Below are 24616 nucleotides of genomic sequence, written 5' to 3' on the forward strand. Positions count from 1 at the left end.
ATTTGGTGAGGAAAATGCAGTGTTTGGAAGTCTATAATCAAAGTTATAGATGGTACAGAACTGCTGACTTTAATAGCTTGACATCATGCTACAGCCTCACTAATTTTCTTCATATATTATGATGTCTAAATAGGAAAAACAAATGAGTATTTGCAGACAGAGATCATGTAGGTAAAATGAGGCAGAAAACTTCATGCTGTCCGTACACCATTGAGCTCCTGACCCTCTCACTGCAAACAGCAATTTGATCAATTCATAGGTACACTGAAAAAGCTAGCGTATGATCTTACAAAAGCAGAGAGGCCCCATGGAAATGTATGCATTTAGGAGTCCAGCAAACATTTCTGTCTTCTCTGTGCCATTTTGTATGTTGTTGCCTTTCTCCGTGTTCATGAACACAAATAGTAAGTTTGGCTGCCACACATACACACACACACCCTCTCTCACTCCATTTGTGCAGTACTGGATCTATTTATAAGTGAACTGATACTCCAAATCTGCTCAACATAAATAAACTCCTATAGTGTGTATTTGTTCAACTAGGCAAATATGTCAGCCTTAAATGCCTGCATTTATATTTATACCTCTGTGATATAAATTATGTATATGCACATATTAGTAAGTTCTCTGTATTTCTCTTCTATTAAGCTTTGGGCTGGTCCCTTGGGAACTCATTATCTACAGCGAGTTTCACAAGGGCTTGATGTGACTCTACCAGAACTGTTATTGTACCTTCCCAGAAAGATTGTGATACTTTTCCCAGACAACTACAGTTCAATTCAGTGTTGACTATTTAATTGTCTAATAGCAGTGAGCATTTTTGCCACCAAGCCAAAACAGTGAAATTGAATTAGCAGGAATATTACTGTGGTTGGTTTGTTTTTGGTTTTTTGTTTTTCCAGAGATAGACAGAGCCATTAAACTAGCACTTGGACGGGTACTGCTGAAATTTCAGCGTTGTTCTTTCTTCTGGCGATCTGCTTTGACTTACTTTTCTGTTTTCAAAGTAGGTTTTGATTTTGCTTTTTATCAACTTCGAGATGGCAACTTTGCCTGATGTTGGTGCTGATGTGGGAGATGACAAGTGGCCCGTGGTTCAGTCAGTGCATCCCGTTCAGCAACAAACACCCCAGTAAGCGGCTGAAAGGCGCTGAGAAAGCCTTTGTGTCACCACCTCTGTCACCTCTGATCCTCATACCCCGAGGCAGCGGGGTGCAGTGGGCTGCAAAACACCTCTCAGGCCGGTGATGCCCCAGGCCACACCAGCAGAGCCTGTGGGTCAGATTTCCCAAACTGGAACACAAGAGGTTCCACTCAAATATGAGAAGAAACTTCTCAGTGATGGTGACAGAGCACTGGAACAGGCTGCCCAGGTGGTTGTGGAGTCTCCTGTGGAGACATTCAAAACCCGTCTGGGCACCGTCCTGTGTAGCCTCATCTGGGTGTTCTTGCTCCGGCAGGGGGATTGGCCTGGATGATCTTTGAGGTACCTTCCAATCCCTGACATCCTGCGATTCTGTGTGATTCTGTGAATTCATCTCTCCCGTGCAGTTTCCCGGCTGGGCCGCCCCGGGGCCAGGCCTGGGGGAAGCGACCCTGAGGCACCGCCCCGCGCGAGGCCTCGGCGCCCTCTGCGGGCCATGGCGGGAAGAGCAGCGGGACCTGCCCCGGGCAGCGAGGCCGAGGCCGGGCCGGACCCGGGCGGGGTGCAAGGGCTGGTGCGCGGTGGAGCGCGCCTGCCCGTGGGCTGCACCGCCGGGTGTGTTGGCGAGATGGGGGAGAAGCGCAGATCCCGCCCCAGGAGCCCTTTCTTCTATGGCTTGAGGACCCCCAAAGCCCGTGCCTTGCCGTGGAGCGCTGGAGCTCCTTCAGCCAGCACTCCCGCAACCCTCCGCACAGCATCCGTGGCTCCCAGGGGAGCCTCGATGTCTTTTAAGAAAGCGGGTCTGCTCGGCTCCCTTCCCGGGGAAGGAGAAGCAACCTGTGGGGTTCACTTGTCTCTCAAGTTGTAAACTTAAAAATTACGATACAAACTCGGCAGCGGTCGCGCCGGAGCCCAAGCGCCGGGTACCGAGAAAGTGCTGCTCCTTGGGGGCGGCTCAAGGCTGCGCTGCGGGGCAAGCACGGGCGGGATGTCACGGCTGCGGGCGGCGATGTGAGGGCTGAGGGTGGGGATGTCAGGGCTGCGGGCAGGGCTTCCCTAGCGAGCCCTCCCGGCTGTGAAAAACACCCTCCCCGGCACGGCCTCGCCACGGTGGCCCGGACTTGAGATTTCTTCCCCACCCCGAAAAGGAGAAAGCGGGAGGGAGGGAGCGGGGGCGCCCGAAGTTGCTTTGAGCAGCGCAGGGGGCTGCGGGGACCTGGGAGGGGGGTGTGGGTGGGACGGGGCAGCGCTGCCCGCAGCGGCCGGGGGAAACATGTCGCTCTAGGGGAGAACCACGTCGCAGGTGTTCCCATACAGGCTTTCTTTGGGGGATCATCCTTGACCTTGTGGGTTAAAAAGAAAACACACACAAAAAAAAAAAACACAAAAAACCCCACAAAAACCAACACCACCACCAATAACAAAAAAACCCACGACCGCCCCTCCTTCCTGAGCAGGGGCGAAACGGGAGCGTCCCAGGGAAGGGAGGCTGGAGGTGCTTGTGCCTCCCGGGCTAGGGTGGCAGGAGGCTGCAGGGAGAGGAACCCAAACCCCCACAGACCCCACACCAGTCACCGCCAACAAGCGCGATCAGGGTGAGCCCTCCCCGCCTGCCTCAGCCCGGGAGGCGGCTCCTGCAGTCCGGTGGCGCTGCGGGCGGGAGCCTCGCCAAGAGCCTCACGCCGTGGTGTTTGGGCGGGGGGGTGTGGGTATCCCCCCAGTCAGGAGCACTTTTTGAACGCCCAGCTCCAAAGCAGCCTGGGCTTCCAGCTCGTCCGTGCCCAGGGCCAGCGCTTCCCTCCGGAGAGAGCCGTGAGCGCCCGTCGGGCAGGGCGGTTCTCCCACAGCGCCTCGGCGGCTCCGGCCGGCGGGAGGGCGGGGAAGGGGACCCGTTCCCCCCGTGAGGCGCACACGCACCCCTCAGCCCCCCCACACGTACCCCGGTCCTGGCGGCGGGGGGTGGCGGGAGCGGGGGGCTGAGCGGGCGGCGGCCCCGGGCTGCGTCAGAGCTGTGCAAACACCGCCGCGGCGCCCGCCGCTATTTAAGCGGCCGAGGCTGAGTCGCCCCAAACTTCCCTGCCTGAGCACACACGGGCCTCGCTCACGCCTCGGGTCCAACCTCGGGAAAGCGCAGCGGAAAGGTAGGAAGCACCTGTCCACCCCTCCTCTGACTGCATCTCTGATGGAGGGCGGGGAGGGAGTGGGGACGAAATGGGGGTGTCTGGGCGCTTACCTGTGCGACGGCTCCGAAAAGGTCTCGCTTTTTGCTGAAGGGGACGCACCCGGGTCCGGCGGGGGAGAGGAATTCTGGCTGCTCCCGGCCGGGCGCGGGGTACCCCGGCCAGCGGGCGAGGGCTGGCGGGGAGCGCCGGGCTGGCCGGCGGCGGTGCCGCTCGCTACGCACCCGGGGGCGAGCGGCCGCTCCTCCCGCAGGAGCCGAAAACAGCCTCCCGGGATGAGACTTTGTGTGCGGAGTCGTTGGTATGTACTTTAATAACACATATATATATACACATATATATATATATATATATGTCTGCGTAAAAACTACATGAATCAGGTCCGTTGGAAAGACATCTCTGAGGAAAGGGTACAACACACTTTTGGTTTCTAAGTACCTCTATGGTACATCACTATCAACCGCGCTGGAGTGACATTTTGACATTTTTCATTCATCTCCTAACAATACTTTAAAAAAAAAGAAAAGTTTTATCCATCACAACTATTTTGCATCCACTGGATGTGATGGGCAAATAAACTTAATTTTCTCCTCTTTTAAATTGAAAGATAATGTTTGGTATACTGTTCAAAAACTTAAACAATTCAAAAATTCTCATATAGATGAGATAATTCATGTGGAGTTATAAATGAAAATTACCCCATAGCATTAAGTATGAGGTACCTTGTTTTTCATAATAACTAACAGTAATATCTATGTTTCCAGAAAAATGCTATATCAGCTTGTTTGATCAAACAGTCTAGTAAAACGACATCAGTTTGTCTATTACATGTTTAAGAAAGCATTAAAAAATTTGTTACCCTTGAATTCTCTGTTTTATATGAAGAAGAATATTGTTAAGTTGCACGTTATTTCTTATAGCTTTTAACTAAACAGCTTTTACCATCTCAGCTTTTAGATCAGGCACCTGGGAGAGGGTGTTAGATTTTGTTGTTTTCTTTCTCTGGGAAAAGTTTTGGGGTTTTGCTTCTGTGTATGACAAGGTGAAACATCTTGAATACTGAAGTTCAAACCAATTAAGGGTTGATAGAGTAAAGATTCTTCAGAGAACTTCTCAAAATTGAGTATTTGTGATAACAGCAGTTTTTAGTAGAGCAGCAAAATACTGTAGTGTTTGAATCCTGGGATTTTTGACAGAGCCAGCTACATCTCCCTTATGTTTTAATGAAATACATCTTCCAAAGAAGAAAAGCAAATGTGAATTGAGTAGATCAGGGAGACATAGCATAGATTACAGTGAATTAGTTTTATTATTTCCAATGTATCTTTCTCTTACCAACAGTTATTTAACTATTTATGTACATGTTTTCCAATTTAAGACAGATGCCAGTTACCTACATTAAAACAAAAAAACTCACAACCCTAGTTTGCTCAAAAACCAACACCCCCAATGGAAGACGGGGGCAGGGACAACACACAACATAGTAAAACTGGTCATTTTAACAGCCCACAATTCCTTTTCCCTCTAGCAATGTACAGCAGTATATGCGTCTGCGTGTTCCTTGCTGTGCTCTCAGCCAGCTCTTTCGGACAGCAAACTGCGGGGTCGCACAATGGGAAGCCACCGGCTGCTGACCTTGAGCAGAGCTTGACGGAATATCACCGGCACATCCGCGCCCCTTCGTCTGCCGGCCCGCTGAAACCTGTGCTGCGGCTGGATGGAAGCATGGAGCAGAGAGCTAACATCGGCGCTTTGTTGGCCAAGTATCTCCAGCAAGCCAGAAAAGGTACCAGTTATAGCCTTCTCATTGTGCTGCTTCTGTGTCAGTGGAATTTCCTGCAGGGATACCTAGATGTTAAGATAACCCTGTCATCATCTAGCATGAATTCCTAGAGAAAACAGGAGTAGCTTTTGCCTGGTTATTCCTGAAGTGGAGAGCATTCTCTTATTTACTGCAAAAGTCCTCCAAAAAAAGATTTATACAGCCACTGACTGAGAGCTGCATACAGGAAACTGGAGAAAATGTTACCTACCTCTCATGTCATAGTTAGCTTTTATTTTTAACTTACTATGTTCATAACCTTATAATTATTTTTGTGTTATTTTCAGCATGTTTTATCTCAGATAAATTACAGTAATTGCATTTCTTCAAACTTTTAAATGTAGTTAAGCTACCCGCTTCGTTTTCAGAAGTTAGAAGATCAGGAAAACTTTTCCAAGGCTAAATACAGACCAAATGGCTAACCTCACCTGAGCCAGAATGCCTGTACCAGGGAAATCTTCTGGATATTGGATTTTCCACATACTTCTTCCCAAAGGAAGATACAAAAGTGTGAAAGCTTTTGAAAGATCAGAATTCACATTTACGAACACAATAACTAAAAGCAGTGATAAGTAAAAAGTGCGTTTCCTTCAAAACGTGTCAAGTCCTCTTAGGTTTTCAGTCTCAGGCAGCCTCCGAGCACAACCTTACAGTTACTTAAAACCTGCATGGGCACTGCATTTGTAACAGTAGAGCAGTGGAATTAAAGGGATTAATTCTTCTCATGTGATTTATTACTCACTTGAGGAAACAACTGTATTACATACATTAGCCAGCAAGAGAAAGAGTAAAGCTGTCCCTGTTGACATCTTACAGCTGATGCTTGACATAGACACAAGCACATGCTGTCTGTGCTAGCAGTAAAAATGAAGGATCAAAATAATTTCCTGCTGAAACTCCACCCCAGAAAACAATTTTCCTTTTGAACTCATGTCTGTATTGCTTTGTATCTCAATAGAGTAACATCAGGGGCAGCCTAATTGCTCTGGCCTTTTGGCTGCCAATCTCAACAAAAGCCACTACATGAATCACTACACAAATCTTGTTTGTTTGTGATGGCTTCGCTCCAGTTGATCCACTGTACTGTGGGGAAAGAGGACATCTGAGAAGCAAAGAGGGCTTGAGGGGAAGGCAGTAATGAGGATTACCTGGACATACAGACACTGAGAAATTAATTCACTCCCAGTCCATCCTTAGGATAAAATCCACTTTATATAAGTAAGAGCTTTCTCTTCTCCTGTTTCTCCACACAACCTTGTGCAGATCGTTTAATGCTCCCCTCTTGATAGCCTCACTGCTGACCTCTATGCTAGGCATAACCCTATTCTTTTTTTGATTGCCATCTGCAATTAAGAGATGCCACATGCATTTTATGCATTACATATGCAGCCATACGCATTGATCTGTGTACAGAGAATTGGGTCAAATCAGAAACAACAGAAAAACAACCACTTTTAATGTAGTCTGCAAGACTTCATCTCATGTTACCGGTTTGCACAACATCAATTAAGGAACTTCTTCTAGCAGTTCACATAATATAATGGAGAGAGAATTTAGATACAAAAATCCACAATTTGGCACTCTAGTTAAAGCTGTTACTGAGTAAGAATCTTATTGCAGGAGTCTACAAAGCAGAACCCTCTTTACTTTTCCCCAGTGTAGTCATTGTCACCCATCTATTTGAAAACAAAACACCTTGTCCTAGTTTATGTAGCCATTATATTCTCTTAAATATCTCGCTGATGTTTCAAAATAGTTTAACCAGATGAAGTGAAAAAAATGCTTTGGATTTAAGACACCTTTTTAGTAAGTATTAATATGAGGGAAAATTTCCTGCATACATGTTGACATATATAATTAAATTCTACAAAGTGACTGTTGGCAAATGATGGGATTCTTGTGGCATGACTAGGTTAGTTTGACTCTGGCTGGTAGCTGTACTTGTTAGTTACAGGAGAGAAGATTCACAGGGACAAGCCAGTATCTACTTAATTTATAGCAAAACATGCCCATCAAAACATTTTATTCTAATTTAACTGAAAGATTCTGGGCAGCACTTCAGAAATCTCTGCAGAACACTCACATCTACTGTGTTAGTCAATTTTAACCTGTCTAAACCATAATACTCAATAGAAAATTCTGTCTAGGGGGAAAAAGAGTCTGGGCATTTGCCAGTGCTAGCAGTCATCACTGATGGCTTTTGCCCTTGGAATTAGTAGAAAGGCTAATTTTGGACACTATTTCCATCTAAAACAGTGAGAGAATTAAATTATCTCAAGAGGTTAGGGCTAGATGGCGACATCATAGCCAAACTGCTACAATTTTGAATACATTTGCTGTACATCGATCCTGCAGTATCCACAGGACATCTCCGGTGGTTTAAGGAAAGGTAACTAAGGTGCTGTTAAGAAATTCATTTTACTGTTTGTGACCCCTGGCTTTCAATGGCCTTCCTCTGCAGGCTTTCACACAGAATAACAGAATCACAGAATGTTAGGGATTGGAAGGGACCTCGAAATATCATTCAGCCCAATCCCCCTGCCAAAGCAGGAACACCTAGATGAGGTTACACAGGAAGGCGTCCAGGCAGATCTTGAATGTCTCCAGAGTAGGAGACTCCATAACCTCTCTGGGCAGCCTGTTCCAGTGCTCTGTCACCCTCACTGAGAAGAAATTTCTTCTCAAATTTAAGTGGAACCTTTTGTGTTCCAGTTTGAACCCCTTGCCCCTTGTCCTATCATTGGTTGTCACCGAGAATCTGGCACAGTGCAGAACAGATATTGTAGCTGTCAAGTCAGTGACACACACATTTACAATCCTCTAAGGAGCCCTTGCCAGGCCAGAACATAATGGCACCTGGGGAGCCATTACAGCCCACAGGTCACTGCAGGCTCAGAAGTCTCTTAAATACCAACATCTGAGTAACGGTTTGTGCTGGCTTAGCCCTGCCTGCTGGTAGTGCCAAGAAGCCATTCTCATCAATTTAATTACATATTTTGAATTACGAATGTGAATTTCATGGGTTTTGCAGCATTTGATGGTAGACACTCTATTCTAGAGATAATTAATTTTTTTGCCATTTTGTTTTAGGTAAATGTTCAAAACATGGCTGTTTTCATTTTTTGGTACCTTGAACTCTCTTATCCTTCTGTAACCACTGGCAAAACGATGCAGTTGTTTTCATTTTTAATGGATGGTGTTCCTTATAAATTGGTACATGAGAAAAACCTTGAAATATAAAAGTACGGAGTCACCAAGGATTCCTCCAAAACACAAGAAACCATAAACAAGGCAATTGTGCAGATTCGGATTTGTGGGGTGTGAATTGCGGTTCTTTTCCTTTTTGATTACTTCAGGTGTTCCTCAAGCCTCAGTCTGCATTGAATACCAATATATTGAATCTGTCCCTTCCACACTCAAGGCTTAAGCTCCATCTAGTTATCGGCATATGCCAATTTTTACTGTTTTCAGGGAGTATAGAGAGAAGTAATTTACCTTTCCCTGCATTTTTAGATACATAATGTGATAATGTCAAAACACAGGATTACAGCTCTTTTTGTAAAGCATAAATTCTTGGGTCTCTTAGATGCCCTAAGTAACAAAGACAGAAAGGCTCAGGCAAGATCAGAGATCAGCATCCAACCTTGCTGTGAAAGGAATTATGAAAACCTATGATAAGCCATGAAAATAGTAATAATAATAATAAGTAGTAATAGTAATCAGCCCTGTATAATTCCAGCAACAGACATCTCTAGCTATGAAGTCCAGACACAACTTCCTCAATCTCAGGACTATTCCCACATTTCTACAAAACCTGGGATTTGTAACTCGACCCTTCTTGTTACCAAGTTTGCACTGTAAGAACTCCTGCACTTACATTTATGGCTCTTCAAGCAACACGAGACTGTGGCAGAGTCCTGTCTCAGGTCTGATTCTGCTCTCAAGCAGAGTTAATTTGCCTCTAGAGCAACTCTCCCAATACCAGCAAGCAAGAGTGTGGTCTTACAGGGAGAGAGAAATGAGCTGGGCTTTGTTTCTCTCTCGTGAAACAGGAAAGAAAAAGGAGAAATAAACCCATATTCCCCCTTAGCAGCCAGTAGGGAGAAAACAATCTGTTTATTTTACAATAAAATCCCAAGCTACTCTGAGGGCATCACCCATAACTTTTCTATGACATTCTTTCCAATGACATGACATGTTGTCACATGGTCGGTATTAAGTCAAAGAGTTTCAGCTATTGTGTACATCTGCTGATGAGTGCAAAGCAGATCAGAAAATGGATGAACCTGAAAAATGTGTCCACTTATCCTCTGCTCTCCCAAATGCTTTTTCTTTAGGTCCCACTGGAAGGCTCTCAGTTATGGGAAACAGGGTACAGAGCATTGATCCTACACACAGGATAAATGACAGAGACTACATGGGCTGGATGGATTTTGGACGCCGCAGTGCTGAAGAATACGAATACTCCTCCTAAAGAACAGCAAACTATAGCAACAGAAGAAGAATCACACTCCCATGTCTGTACAGAAAGAGAAAAATTAATTTGTTGTCCTCTTCGAATCAGTGTTTTAAAATATATCATGTATTTGATGTAAATTTGTCTGTAAGACTATACAATGCAATATATACATATGCAGAATTTTCCAGAAAATGTTTTCTTTCTTTTGTGGTTTCTCATACACTGATATGATATTAAAATTATTTCACTTAGCCCTTCTTCTCGTCCTGTCACCACATGTTGCTGGGTGTCTAAAGAGAGGCAGGAAAATGCCTTCCTTCTGCAATGTGAATATATTCCATAAGCTGAGTAGTCACACAAATGAGCCACTCTTTAGAGCAATCTTGCAACAGTCCCAATAGTTGTGAATTCTAAGGGGCACTTGTCCAAATAGAAACACAACAGCACAATACTGCCAGAAAAAGCCAGCTATATTCATGGTGTATCCACTTGAAAGGACTGAGTTACACACCAAGCCCACATGTTTGTAGTGAACAGTCAACAGTGCTAAAACTGAAAGAGCAACACCACCAACTTATTTCACCTTGCTGGCTTATTTACTTGATATTGTGAAGTACATTTGAAAGTTCTGCTGACATCCACGAATCATGGAATAAACAGAGCATTCCCCGCTGTGTGGTGAGCCGGGCATTCATTCGGGAGGGGACAAGGAAAGTCCCCTAAACGGAGCAGAAGATGATCCTAAGCAGGAGAAAGCATCAGAGCAGCCCAGCCCCAGAGTGTGGAAAGGGAACGGGTCACTCCCAAGCATGGCAGAAGCAGCCTGAGTCAGGTATTGCCTGCCAGCACGGAGAGAAGTGGGGAGATAGTGCCCAGCCTGGGCACAAAGCAGGGCAGCGAGCCCCACGCTTGTGAGCAGCCAGGGATCCCCACCTGTGCAAAACTGGGGACTCTGACCAGACAGCACCCTCACAGCCGGTCCTGCCTGCTGGCTCCAAAGGGTCTTCTGCTTGCATTTCCCTCCTGCACCCCAGGTAACCCGCCCTGTGGCTCCTGGGTCTGCTTCAGCAGCTGGTTGTCACACCTAAGGAATTCCCTGAACTGGAAAAGGAGGTTATTTTGCCTCACATAATTCACAGAATTTCTGAATAGGTGCATTAATAAGAAACAGAATGCATTTTTGACATCCTGAAGAGCAGGTGCTCACCCAAAGACACAGGAATCTCTGGAGCAACTTTTGCAGCAGTTAATAGTCAAAAACAATGCATAGAAAATAATACCTAGGAAACATTTGTACTAAACTAGAATGCTACCAATATCAAGGAGACTTGGGAAAAAAACCATAGCAAAATTATTATACCAAGGGAATAATAGCATTGTGAGGAGTTATTCCAAACAGCAGCTGGGAGACCAGACAACACTGCAGGAACCTGCAAGGAAAGGGAGACTTCAGCAAACGGTAACAGTGAATTTTATTCTGTAGTAACACCAAAACTCTCATTTTGGTAGATCACATCTTGAAAACATGCAGTTGCTTTTCTTCGTGCGTTTCTCCTCCTCTCAAGCTCTGTCCAGCCAAGCAGTTTCCAAGCCCCCAAGTCTGGCATTTCTTGGTTTCTTTCCAAACATCATGAGTCTCTAAACACCTGAATTGTCTCTCAGTTTCAAATATTGCAGACAGGAAAACAGTCCAGAGTGCCCATTACTTTCCAAAACTTTCAACAATTTTATTTATTTATTTATTTATTTTATTTTATTTTATTTTATTTTATTTTATTTTATTTTATTTTATTTTATTTTATTTTATCTATTTATTTATTTATCTGTTTATCTGAGGAAAACACAAATTTAACTGAAAAGACAAACATTTCCCACCAAAGTAATACTTTTTTTAAAGTGAGTTGGAAGAAAACTCCATTTCTGATTCACTTTCCTTTAACGACAGGAACATTCCAACAACATTTCCAGGGTTTCTATCCCGGGCTCATTTGTTGAAGGATGCAATCTTGTAACACTGCAGAGGTGTTGGCAGTGGGTGATGTTACAAATGCAGCCGGATTGCTGGAGAACGCTCTCCTGGCTGGAGCCCTCAGGCCTGGCTCAGAGCTCGTCGTGCAGATATCGAGGCCTGAGAGAGCACAACGATGCTGCGCTAGACTGCGCTGTTCTCTTCTGCACCTTCAAATGAGTCGAATAAAGGTGTGACTATTTGACTGAAATGCCACAAGGGTTTTAGCTCCAATTTCAAGGACACAGAACACAAAGGATACAAGTGGAAACAGCATTGTGCTTTATTTTTTTGCAGCCTGGCAAAGGCAAGTCACAGAGCTGCAAGAGCAGCAGCAGGAAGACAGGCCAAGCCGTCCTGTTCCCTGAAGAATCAGAACGTGAAGAATGAGGATCAGAACCCACCACACACAAAAGAAGAAGAAGAAGAGAAGTTGAGTGGTACCATGGGTTCTTTTCCAAAGCGTGACACGCAGCAATGACAAGCAGATCTTTGGAGTTGTTAAACTTGCTCCACCGCTGGGCTTCTTGGGCTGGGATGCATGACAAGCGCTCTCATCCCTTCCTGGCGCTTGTGTTGTCCGCAGGGAGAGCTGACAAGTGGCAGCTGCGGATGGTGCCGCGAACCTGAAGCCCCTTCAAGCACGGGCTGCTCTCGCCAAGCAAGAAGCCCTGGGGAAATGGAGCCCAGGGAAGAGCAGAGCTGGCTCCCTGGCTCCTGCTGCAAACTTGCCCTGGGCAAGAGAGACCAAGAGATCCAGGACACCAGCGGTGCCTTGGAGGTGCAAGAGCAGTGGGCAGGAACTGAGGGCAAAAGGGCTCAGAGGAGCCCTGAATAGGGGCTGTGCTCAATGCGACAGAGGTTGAGAAGCAACACCCGGGAGCACCCTCGGGGCCCGCCCTGGGAGGCCGTGGAGACCCCCGGGAGCACCCTTGGAGCTCAAACCTGGGCGGCTTTGATGGACCCCGGGAGCAGCCTCGGGGCTCAACCTGGTAGTCCGTGGAGGACGTCTGGGAGCACCCTCGGAGCTCAACCTGGGAGGCCATGGTGGACCCCGGGAGCACCCTGGGGGCTCAACCTGGGAGTCCAAGAAGTTCCTCCCCCCGGATGCGGGGCACGAGGGCCACCTTCGTGGAGCAGGAGCAGCAGGCACCCAGCCACAACGGCCCAAAGGTGGCCCAGGGCCGAGGAGCCGTGCTCACTGCTGCAGAGGAAGGCAAAAAACCCCACGGAGACACTTTACAGTCACGTGAGGGAAAAAAAGCCTTCCTCCCCCAGCTGCAGGACACAAGAGGCCATCTTCGTGGTTCATGAGCAGCAGGCAGGAACCGAGCCAAAAGGGACCAGAGGAGCTCTGCAAAGTGGTCATGCTCCATGCTGCAGAGGAAGGCAAAAAACCCCCGGGGACCAGGGCCAATCTGCCCCGGGGGAAAAAATTGCTTCCTGACCCCAGTGCTGGCGATCGGCTGTTCCCTGAGCATGGGAGCAAGACCTGGCTCCTTGGCCCACAGGCTGGTCGTGCTGCCCAGGAGATGCCCAAGCTCTATTCTCCCTTGACCTGAAGCCCTCTCAGGGGCTTCCAAGAGCTCCCACTTCTTATGGCTGCTGACTCTGGCTTCCAGAGGGATGAGGATGCTGAGCTCTGCAGTGCTCCTCAAGAAAGCATTCCCTTGGTCTTGCCACTACTAGGCAGCCCACAAGGATTTCTGTCCCCCAAATAAGCTTGGAAGGTGGCCCTGCCAGGAGCTGGCCTTGCAGTGGAGAACCTCCAGCAGCCTCTTCCAGGACTTCCTCCATCTGTCCCCATCAAGAGGTGCCACCAGCTCCTCAAGGACTTCTTGCTTGTCTGCGGGCTGCCCCCAGCCCACCTCTGGCAGAGCGAGGCTGTGCCCTCCTCTACTGCCCCGGAGCATTGTGACCTCAGCGTTGCTGGGTGGTGGCCCAGTGACATGGGGATGACAGAGCCAAACATGTGCAGCCCTGCCCACCACAGCCCCGCCCACCACAGCCCCACCCACCACAGCCCCGCCCAGCACCCTTTGCAGGAAGCCTTAGGGCTACTGCTGGCCCCGAGGCAGTCCCGGTGCCCAGGAGGCCCAGGGGACTGTCCCTGCCCTTGGTGGCCGTGCGCTGGGCACAGCTGCTGGGCATCTCTGACGCTTCCTCTGCCGCCTGGTTCCCCAGGAAAAACCTCCTGCTGTTCCTCTTGTCTTGGGTTGTGGCAGAAGCCAGCTGTGCTCCCCCAGTGACTATTGCCTGTCTGAACCAGAGGTTACATCCATGAGGCCCCACAGCAAGGGGCACCAGGTTCACAAAGACTTTTCTGAGGGGATAAGAGGGGCTGGTTTCAGCAGCCGCAACCTGGTGGAATGTCAAAGTTTAACCAGAGCCATAGGCTGGGCTGCACGGTGCCAACAGAGCACTATGGGAATGAGACAGGCTTTGAGAAACAAGTGAGCAGAGGTGACAGTGGTGTGGTGGAATGATCGCTCATGTTCAAAACTAGAACATTTGGATCTATTCCCAAGGCACAGCCAGGCAGATGATGAGGTTTGTGGGGGTTCTTACCTGTAACTGCCCTTCTCCAGCAGGACAGAGGCATCTTTCATTGCTTGGCACACATTAAACAGGTTTACACCACATGGCTGCTCACAAGAGTCGCAGGCAAGAGGAGCCTCATGGCCCGTCCGTCATGCTGGAAAATTGCTGTTCACCTAGCTGGCACCGGAGATGCGTATCTCCAAAGTGAACAAACCTAGCACCACATGCATCCTTCTGGATACTTTTTTTAAAGTCAGAAAATAACAATACAGCACAAACAACAAAACCTATGTCCTTATTCCTTCCACAGCCAAAGCTTTAGATCACTGCAGGAGCATCCATGCTCACCAGCAAGCATAGGTTAGAGGGGAAAAAAGCTATTAATTTTGGAAGGAGAAAAGACACAACAAGGAGATGGCAAAAAAAAGACGCCTCCTGTATTATACAAAACTCATCCAGGACCCTGAGTTTCACCACAGCCCCAGTGCAGCTCAGCCAGAAGTGGCAGCAGGTGACAGGGCTGTGCAAATGACAGCCAGCCCTCTTCCAAAACGAGGAGCAGACAGGGAGGCAAACCCAGGCCAGGGTTACATGCAGACAGGGCTGCCGGTGTGGGAGAGAGCAGAGCAAGAAGTGAGCAGAGCGCTGCGGAACTGCAACGCTGGCAGCATCACCAGGGATTTTTCAGCTGATCCTTGGCCACGCAGGCTGGGGGCTGATCTGCAGCTCCCAAGAGCTCTCTGAGCTGTGGAAAGCACTGGGGAGCACTGGGGTACCCCGCTCTGAGAAGCAGGGAGAAGCCAGCAGCTACTGCAGGCACAGCAAGAACCGCCAGCAGAGGAGCAACCCCACCACACACAGCTTATAGAAAATTGAGGGCAGCAGGCTACCTGGTGTAAGGCAAGAGTTCACACAGAACCAGCAGATGTTTGTGTTGCAGTTGGTGTACCAGCCTCAGCTCTCCCCTTCACTGGAGCAGCCTCTGTTTAACTCAGCCTGTCCTTGGGCAGGGAGTGCTGGATGCACCATCCCCGTCCTCCCTGGGTCCCACCAGATTAGATATTAGGAAACATTTCTTCACAGAAAGGGTTGTCAGTAGATGAGGCTCCCAGGGCCATGGCTAAGTGCTAGAGTTATAGGTTACGGTTGGACTTGATCGCCTTAAGGTTCAAATTGATCCTATAATTTCCCACCCAACCTCACACACATCCCTCTCCTCTATGTATGAGTCGGTAAACCTTTCCATGATCTACTTACTGCCTGACTACCCCCTCCTCCAGGGAGCTCTTCTGTCAGTACTTAGTTCTCACCATGAGTGCACGATTTTTTGAGTTTCTCATTATCTGGTGTTTAATCAATGGGCTGTTCCACCCTCAGTAAAAAAGATGCAGCCAACAGCAGACCTTGCTTTCATCCCTCGACAGGATGTTTCCTCCTTACTCTGTACTTTCATATTCTGTCACTATAGTTTTTGCATCGTATTAGGCAGGAGAGTTCATACACAACACATCCAATTCTTCTTTTTGGAATTCAAAACAAAAATAAAAAACCCTCTGCATTTACTTCTGTATTTTTATTTTGACCTTAGCTTCAGCAGTTGAGTGATCCTAACATGTCAAAACTCTTCAACTACTTCTGTAAGAATTCAAAAACCAAAGGCGGTGATGGTCTCTTATTTTGCTTTGAGGGAGAGACAAAACAAGGGATCAAAGTGGAATATTTATCACCACAGAAGTACAGAAAGGAAGTTGAATAATACACAACAATGCAACTTTTCTGTTATTTTATTGATATTAGTGAAGAAAAATTTTTATTTCATCTTTCTGATGTGTTACAATTGCTTTCTCCGGTGAGTGGACAGCTCCTACTGCTTATTTAAAGGCTAAATAATACTTCCCAATTGCATGAATAATGTCTACACTTTAAGTTCTCGTATGGTATTGCTTTCTTCCTCTGGGTATATAAAATGGTCCATCAAGTCCGTGACTTTTTTCAGAATCAACTGTTATTCTATCTACTGTTTTAAGATACATTCAAATAAAAAGAGACTTAAATTTACCTGCAATAAGTGCACACATACAACAGCAAAGAGAGCTGATGACATTTTACTAAAACATTTTAAGTTCATAGAATAAATAGAAGTCTTCAAACACATGCAGTAACTGACTGATGTGTTCTTTCTTTCTCAAAAAATATCCTTAGTGTCCATAGTACTACTGCAAGAACTACTTCATTCAGGAAAAACAACCCAACAAAAAAACCCCAAACACCCACCTATCTCTCGTCACAAAGACTAAAAGACAGTTTCATTTATGCAGGAAATTCTCAGTGCTAATGATTTAGTAACAGTCTGGTACAAACAGCAGTTCATGGCAATTATGTGTAGTGTGATTACGGTAACAAACAGGGAGCTTGATTTAGATGCCACAGGAAATGCAAGGAAAAGAAAGTGGATGTTAAATCCTCCCCCCTTCGCTCTTCTCCATCCTCCCTTCAAAAAATTCTAGGTCTCAGCTCTAGGAGCAAGCTCCCTTTGGTCTGTTCCAGTTCCAGGATGTTTCAATTCTTTCTACAAGCACTCAGCAGAAGTTTGGGAGAAACAGAGAAGAAAAGCGCAATACAAATTAAGATCACCTGGCTGTAACTAAAGGTCGTGCGAGGTCTTTTATTTCTTTTCCGAAAAAGTGGGGGTTAAAGGCTTGGTATTAGGAGGTGCTTTATCAGTTTAAAAGAATTGTGGGATAAAGCATTTTCCATCCTTTTACCTCTGCTAAGGTCCAACTTCAGATGAAAAAGGTTCCTCTGAAAAACGAAACCAGAAAATGGGTGGGGAATATTCCCACCCTGCTGACAAGGCCATGGTCCTCAGTGTGCACCAAACCTGAAGATCAGCATGAGGGCTGCAAGTTGCTCTTTCCAACTTGTACCATTCCATTACTAAATGGTTTTTTGTGGTTTTCTGTGGAGGATTCAAGGACACACCCTCTCCTAATACTTTTTTTGCTACCTGTTCTTTTATAACATTCTTTATCTGTCAATCTGTGCCACAACTTTGATTTCTAAGAAGTCACTGCCATGTTTTACCGCATGAGTTGTGAAAACTGTTTTCTTCGGGGGGCACTGACAAAGCCTGTTCCAGTGGCAGCAACACAGAGTAAAGCATCTTCCCTTCCACAATCCAGTGCAGCATCGAAAAACAAACAAAACAAAAAAGAAGTCGCACAGGGTGCAAGCGTGCCAAATGAAACGGCGGTGGGAGGAATATGTCAATATTCCAGGTACCCAGTAGGCCTGCTGACCTCCGCACAGCATTAGTTCAAGTTTAGCACCTCCAGAAGGAGGAGAAAACAAAACAGGAAAAGAAAAACAAAAAAAGTTTCATCCATTCAGGTATAATAGCCAGGCACTCCAATAACTCAGCTCAACGTACCTACAGAAGCAAAACTAGAACTACCGCACGTTAAACCGAGTGGTTTTTTCAGCATTTAACGAAGCACAAACGCTGCCATGCTTCAAGTGATGCCATGTGAGGTCTCACAAAACACATTCGATAGCTTCCCATGCACCTTCAACTCAAGTTAGGCTAGCTACAGAGTTCATGTCTTCCTAGTCAAGTTATTTTTTGTTGGTTTTGTTATTTTTTTTCAGTGCATCTTAAAGAAAACCTTTTGAGAAGGTTAGCAAGTTATCCTTAATACAGAAACCATAACACAGAGCCTTTTGCACTCAATTGAACAGGAAAATAATCCAATTAGTCACAATAGATCTGGTACATATTTACAGATTTTATACAAAGTTTACACTTTTCTCCCATTAGGCACAAAGTTGATTTGTCAAACTCAAGAGGCAATGAAGGGATGGTGGGGAAAGGAAAGAGGATCGGAGAAAGAACCCCGAGTATTTTTATTTAAAAAGACTAGCTGTAAAAATAAAGTCCTTCATCGTAAGCTAGTTTGCTTCGGGAGCTTGGTTCCCATGAGGATCCCCGAAGTGAGAGACGTCGGGCCTTTCATCTGCATGCTGGAACCCACCATGGTGGGGAAGCTCCGATTCCTTCGGATGCCAGTGTTCAGCTGGATGGCACTGGTCACGGCGGGGCAGCCCAAAGGGAGACCGTCTGGCGCCAGGCCTCCAGGAACAAGGGCCCTCACTGGTCCTTGTGCCCCACAGAGAAGAGGTCCCTGGTCATCAGTTAAAGGAGGAGCTGACGTTTGCCCCGCACTCACGACTTTGGCGATACCAAACCTCTTGACTTTGTCCACGAGATTAAGGTTGGAAACAGACACGTCAGTCTGGCTCTCACTGTTCCTGATGTTCTTTTTGTTCCTCACCTCTTTCAAGATTGAACTAGCAGGCTTCGAAGCCAAGAAGTTGTCGTAAGGTGGGCTGGTGCACTTGAACTCAAAGGATGGAGGGGAGGAAGAAGGTGTCTGCATAGGTGAGTTGGGTGGAGTGGAAGGAATGATCGCCATTTTAGGGGGGTATGCGTTCAGGAGGGTGCCTTTGCTGGCTCTGTCCCAGCTCTGCGGATTGTACACTGCTGCTGAGATGCCCCTTTCCTTCAGCAGCCACACCAGCCCCAGAGACGTGCTCATCGTCGTTGTGGATTCCCGGAGGTTAGTGAAGGATTCGGCCAAGCTCAGACGCCGAGGAGTACAGGGAGTAGCCACTGGGGTGCCTTTCAAATTGCCAATGCTGCCACAAGCTGGAGCAGGTGCTGCGTTAAGGCTGAAAACAAAAGAACAGGCAAATTATTCTCTACACTAGGGAATGAAAACGTACTACAAACCAGATTTTTTAACCCTGAACAGGGTCTTCTGTCCATTTTGAGAGAAAACTCACAGCTCCCAGGTCCTCGGAAACGTGATGACACGTGCAAAAAACACCGTCTCTTACAAAACTCATCTCTCTGCTTTGGATACTTCACCCCCCAGTCTCATGGGATTAGTGCATTCCCCAACACCATCACATTTCTTCCGAGAAACTATTACATGGACAGGTTTGTGATCAACACCTTCTGTTTTCCTCCTTGATCTACTGGGTTGTCACAACTCCCAGTGGCTTCCACGAGACAAGGAAACCGGGGAGAAATTTCACGGATGGTATAAGCAAAGTATAAGCAAGATTTACTTTTTAGTGTCACTTGTGAGCACACAAAACCACTAGTCCTTCTAGTGGTGCTGGGTGACAGCAGAGAGAGCAGCAAGGGAGGAGGGGAACCTATTTGCTACAAAAGCAGTTGTAGCAAAGCTGCTGGAAGCTGCCACGGTCACCAGCACGCACTTCTGTAAGGTCAAACCCTTCTTCTTCTCTTGTATTGGCTTTCATTTATGGAAAACGGATGGGGGAATCTGTCTTTTGATGGAGACGTGCAGTGGTGTGAGTAATCATCCAAAGAAACGAGAAAATACAGTCAAGCTCTTGGTTGTTAATTGGTCAACAGGTTACTGATAATTTAGCAGCAAACCAAATATTACAAAGTGTCATTCTACTGTTAATTAGGTAAAACATTATTTTCTATAGTTTGAAACGTGGCTAAATTGCTCTCCAATTCTAGTTCTTTCTTCTCAAGATAAACTCTGTACAGGCAGCTGACAAGAAAATATTAAATGGGCAATAATCTGCACATTTACAAGTGGCAGGCATTATATACTTATGTTTAGTGCCTACCTACTGCATTTTGTTTCCTTAAGCACACTACTGCTAGTTATTAGAGGCTGGGACTTCTTGAGGTGTATCAAATAACATTAATTCTGACTATTCTCTTCCCATAAGCTGATCATTTGAATGAAGACAGTTTCAACACAGCACCTACTTCCAAAGAATTGCAAGCACAAAGAGGATGTGCCAAATCCCTTGTGCCACGATATGAGATCTCATGGACACTGAGCTTTGAGTGTTTCTGGCACTGCAGTGGCAACCTTAGAAAACTTGTTCCTTATAGGTCAGACCAGCTACAGCATGTTTATCTATGCAACTCTAAACTTACGTTGGATTCTCTGTACCGAGAAATGCACCGAAAAGCCACACTGAGACCCCAATGAATAAACTGTATCCTTTGTGCCCATAAGGACAAAAGGGCCTAAATGATGTCTTGACTGGAATTTGCAGTCTCATTTCACCTTACATCAATGAACTCTGGAAAGCCAAGACTCACTTAGACATCCTGGAATGTTTTGTTCTGAACCAGTTTCTGATGAGTTTCAAACTTTGTCCAAGGGTATACAGCACGCAGCTGACAGGAGCTAACGTAACACTATAAACATTTGTCCAGTGGTCTTCTAGAAATCAGCAGTACTTTAAGGCACATCTTTAATTAAGGAAATATTAGCCTGATGTTATGAAGTCTCAATCTTGTATTCTTTCCATGGCTAAATAGGATCTCGCCAATATGGTCTCTAGAGAAATGCAGAACAACTTCCACCAAAAGCAAGTGAAACTGCCCAAGAATTTTTACCCTGCAGTTGCAATTCAACAAGAGTAATCCCATATATAGCCATCTGTGATCTGCACAGAAACACGTGTTTGAGAAAACTAGGATTAAGAGTGGCGTAACTGGAAAAGCAGCCTTGCTAAGTGGCTCTGGAAATGATCTTCTTGCACCCTCCAGTGTGCTGTGGCTGTCAGTGCATGTGGTAGGTGTGCTAAGCAAGTTCTCCTCAGGTCCTCTGCATTCTGCCCAGACTGAATCTGTGGCAGAGGAGAAGGGCTCCTCGTAGAAGAGCTCAGCAGGTCACACATGCCACTGCAGCAGCACACAGACACACACTCTGAAGACAAGGCTGAGCAGAAAGGAGACGCTAGATCTCAGTTCTTCTCTTAAGCATCGATTAAAGCTGGACCTTCAGAGCTCTGATTTCAGCTCATGGTAAAACTAAAGAGCAGTGACAGCCACTGATTTGCATCTCCCACACTGGCTAAGCACAGAAGTTCAGAAGTCTTGAAGAGCATGAGGGAGGAAAAATTAAGAGAACTTACTGTGTGAACTGACTTTCTACAGACTATGGCTGAGCACATTTTAGAAACCCAGCCACAGGGTGTTAATTATCAGGCCTCTAAGATGTCCTAGTCACAAGATGAAAACTACAGCATTCCAATGGCTTAACAACTCCAACAACTTCATTCTCTCCAGCTCCAGATTTCAGCTGCACAGATATTTAGATTAATATTTCCACTAATTTGTCAGCACTGGTACACACTACAGCACAATTTAAAACAACAACAACAACAAAGGACACCCCGGCAAGAAAGCAGTTATCTAGGTGTTGCTTTTTTTCCTTATTTGATCATTTTGGTATTGCTGTAGCTGGGAAATGTTTTCCCCATCAAACTGATCAACACTGCAGAGCAGCCTGGACACACCACAGAACCAGACTCAAATTGGCCCCAGCAACTCAGCCCAGTGACAGTTTCAGAGTTCGATTGAGAAAAGAAACAAATCAATGAGCACCTCATGTAGCTGCATGAAACGTAGTCAGGTTAGAGCATCCCCTGGGTTAGAGGCTACTGCTACTGCCAACTGCTACTAGTAAGCCAGTTCATCAGTTTCAGCCTTGCTACTATGAACTCATTTTCAACAATTCCACCAAGGAACAAAGTAGATGGCTCCCTCCTTTGGATTAAGGTGTATTTCTTCCTCCATTCCTCAGGTACTTCCTGGATTTCTTTACCTGCACATCCCTTCTTGTTCTGTACCAAAGATAAAGATTTTTTCCTCCCTGGAAAAATCTCATATTTTTTGTGACAAACCATATTCTGTGCATTCACACATGAGAACTACAACTAGTTTGGGACCAATGGTAGTTTGGATTTGGAAGCTAACTTAGTTATGTCTGATCCCACAAGACAAAATTTCAGATATTTTGGTTGGCTTCCTAAAGCTTTGCACACGCCTCTCAAATAAAATCAGGTTGAAGTAACGCAAAATGGGAGGAATATTTGGGGGTGTAATTCACCAATGTGGCTAACGCTTTTGCTTATGCCACTACTTAGTATTTCCCTGCAGGAAAAACACTGACAGAGCCGAAGGTTTTGCCACCACGGGAAACCCTTACCTTGGTGTGACTCGTGTGAGTTCATCAGAAGGGTGCAGAATGCGGCAGGTGGTGAAGGTGAAGGTGGAGTTGGTTTGTGACATGCACTTCCCAGGATGAGGTACTAAATTAAAAAAAAGCAAATTCTTTGCATTTTACACAGAAAAGGGGAAAACCAAACTTCTGTGTGCTGATAAGGCAGATGCAAAAAGTGATGAGGTACCTCGGACTGGATCAATGCAAGAAAAGTGAAATACACAAGCTACAGAGTTCCAAAAAACACTTGTTCTCCAAAAGAAAACAAACACACCCAGGGCTCAATGGTCAGTGCTAAAAGGGTCTGCTGAAACTTCCCCATCATCACTAACACCACAGGTAAGTCTTGTTCAGCTATATTCATGGTGTATCCACTTGAAAGGACTGAGTTACACACCAAGCCCACGTGTTTGTAGTGAACAGTCAACAGTGCTAAAACTGAAAGAGCAACACCACCAACGGAGCAGAAGATGATCCTAAGCAGGAGAAAGCATCAGAGCAGCCCAGCCCCAGAGTGTGGAAAGGGAACGGGTCACTCCCAAGCATGGCAGAAGCAGCCTGAGTCAGGTATTGCCTGCCAGCACGGAGAGAAGTGGGGAGATAGTGCCCAGCCTGGGCACAAAGCAGGGCAGCGAGCCCCACGCTTGTGAGCAGCCAGGGATCCCCACCTGTGCAAAACTGGGGACTCTGACCAGACAGCACCCTCACAGCCGGTCCTGCCTGCTGGCTCCAAAGGGTCTTTGGCTTGCATTTCCCTCCTGCACCCCAGGTAACCCCCCCTGTGGCTCCTGGGTCTGCTTCAGCAGCTGGTTGTCACACCTAAGGAATTCCCTGAACTGGAAAAGGAGGTTATTTTGCCTCACATAATTCACAGAATTTCTGAATAGGTGCATTAATAAGAAACAGAATGCATTTTTGACATCCTGAAGAGCAGGTGCTCACCCAAAGACACAGGTATCTCTGGAGCAACTTTTGCAGCAGTTAATAGTCAAAAACAATGCATAGAAAATAATACCTAGGAAATATTTGTACTAAACTAGAATGCTACCAATATCAAGGAGACTTGGGAAAAAAACCATAGCAAAATTATTATACCAAGGGAATAATAGCATTGTGAGGAGTTATTCCAAACAGCAGCTGGGAGACCAGACAACACTGCAGGAACCTGCAAGGAAAGGGAGACTTCAGCAAACGGTAACAGTGAATTTTATTCTGTAGTAACACCAAAACTCTCATTTTGGTAGATCACATCTTGAAAACATGCAGTTGCTTTTCTTCGTGCATTTCTCCTCCTCTCAAGCTCTGTCCAGCCAAGCAGTTTCCAAGCCCCCAAGTCTGGCATTTCTTGGTTTCTTTCCAAATATCATGAGTCTCTAAACACCTGAATTGTCTCTCAGTTTCGAATATTGCAGACAGGAAAACAGTCCAGAGTGCCCATTACTTTCCAAAACTTTCAACAATTTTATTTATTTATTTATTTTATTTTATTTTATTTTATTTTATTTTATTTTATTTTATTTTATTTTATTTTATTTTATCTATTTATTTATTTATTTATCTATTTATCTGAGGAAAACACAAATTTAACTGAAAAGACAAACATTTCCCACCAAAGTAATACTTCTTTTAAAGTGAGTTGGAAGAAAACTCCGTTTCTGATTCACTTTCCTTTAACGACAGGAACATTCCAACAACATTTCCAGGGTTTCTATCCCGGGCTCATTTGTTGAAGGATGCAATCTTGTAACGCTGCAGAGGTGTTGGGAGTGGGTGATGTTACAAATGCAGCCGGATTGCTGGAGAACGCTCTCCTGGCTGGAGCCCTCAGGCCTGGCTCAGAGCTCGTCGTGCAGATATCGAGGCCTGAGAGAGCACAACGATGCTGCGCTAGACTGCGCTGTTCTCTTCTGCACCTTCAAATGAGTCGAATAAAGGTGTGACTATTTGACTGAAATGCCACAAGGCTTTTAGCTCCAATTTCAAGGACACAGAACACAAAGGATACAAGTGGAAACAGCATTGTGCTTTATTTTTTTGCAGCCTGGCAAAGGCAAGTCACAGAGCTGCAAGAGCAGCAGCAGGAAGACAGGCCAAGCCGTCCTGTTTCCTGAAGAATCAGAACGTGAAGAATGAGGATCAGAACCCACCACACACAAAAGAAGAAGAAGAAGAGAAGTTGAGTGGTACCATGGGTTCTTTTCCAAAGCGTGACACGCAGCAATGACAAGCGGATCTTTGGAGTTGTGAAACTTGCTCCACCGCTGGGCTTCTTGGCCTGGGATGCGTGACAAGCGCTCTCATCCCTGCCTGGCGCTTGTGTTGCCCGCAGGGAGAGCTGACAAGTGGCAGCTGCGGATGGTGCCGCGAACCCGAAGCCCCTTCAAGCACGGGCT

General features: G+C 46.2%; 2 protein-coding genes across 2 annotated transcripts; one reads left to right on the forward strand and one right to left on the reverse strand.

The window, feature by feature from the left end:
* The first annotated feature begins 2850 nt into the window (after positions 1–2850).
* Positions 2851–9797, forward strand: CCK (cholecystokinin). Its single transcript, XM_065832341.2, has 3 exons — positions 2851–3285; positions 4853–5110; positions 9484–9797. Exons 2-3 carry the CDS (start codon positions 4855–4857, stop codon positions 9618–9620), a joined length of 393 nt encoding a protein of 130 aa, XP_065688413.1. The 5' UTR covers positions 2851–3285; positions 4853–4854; the 3' UTR covers positions 9621–9797.
* A 6120-nt stretch (positions 9798–15917) lies between these two features.
* LOC139827261 (trafficking kinesin-binding protein 1-like) lies at positions 15918–22470 on the reverse strand. Its single transcript, XM_071804850.1, has 2 exons — positions 22209–22470; positions 15918–18882 (listed from the first exon to the last, which is right to left on the reverse strand). The coding sequence occupies exons 1-2, from the start codon at positions 22289–22291 to the stop codon at positions 18093–18095; spliced, it is 873 nt and encodes a 290-aa protein (XP_071660951.1). The 5' UTR covers positions 22292–22470; the 3' UTR covers positions 15918–18092.
* Between the last annotated feature and the right edge of the window lie 2146 nt (positions 22471–24616).

Source organism: Patagioenas fasciata, chromosome 2 (genome assembly GCF_037038585.1).
Source record: "Patagioenas fasciata isolate bPatFas1 chromosome 2, bPatFas1.hap1, whole genome shotgun sequence".
In the NCBI taxonomy this organism is placed as follows: domain Eukaryota; kingdom Metazoa; phylum Chordata; class Aves; order Columbiformes; family Columbidae; genus Patagioenas; species Patagioenas fasciata.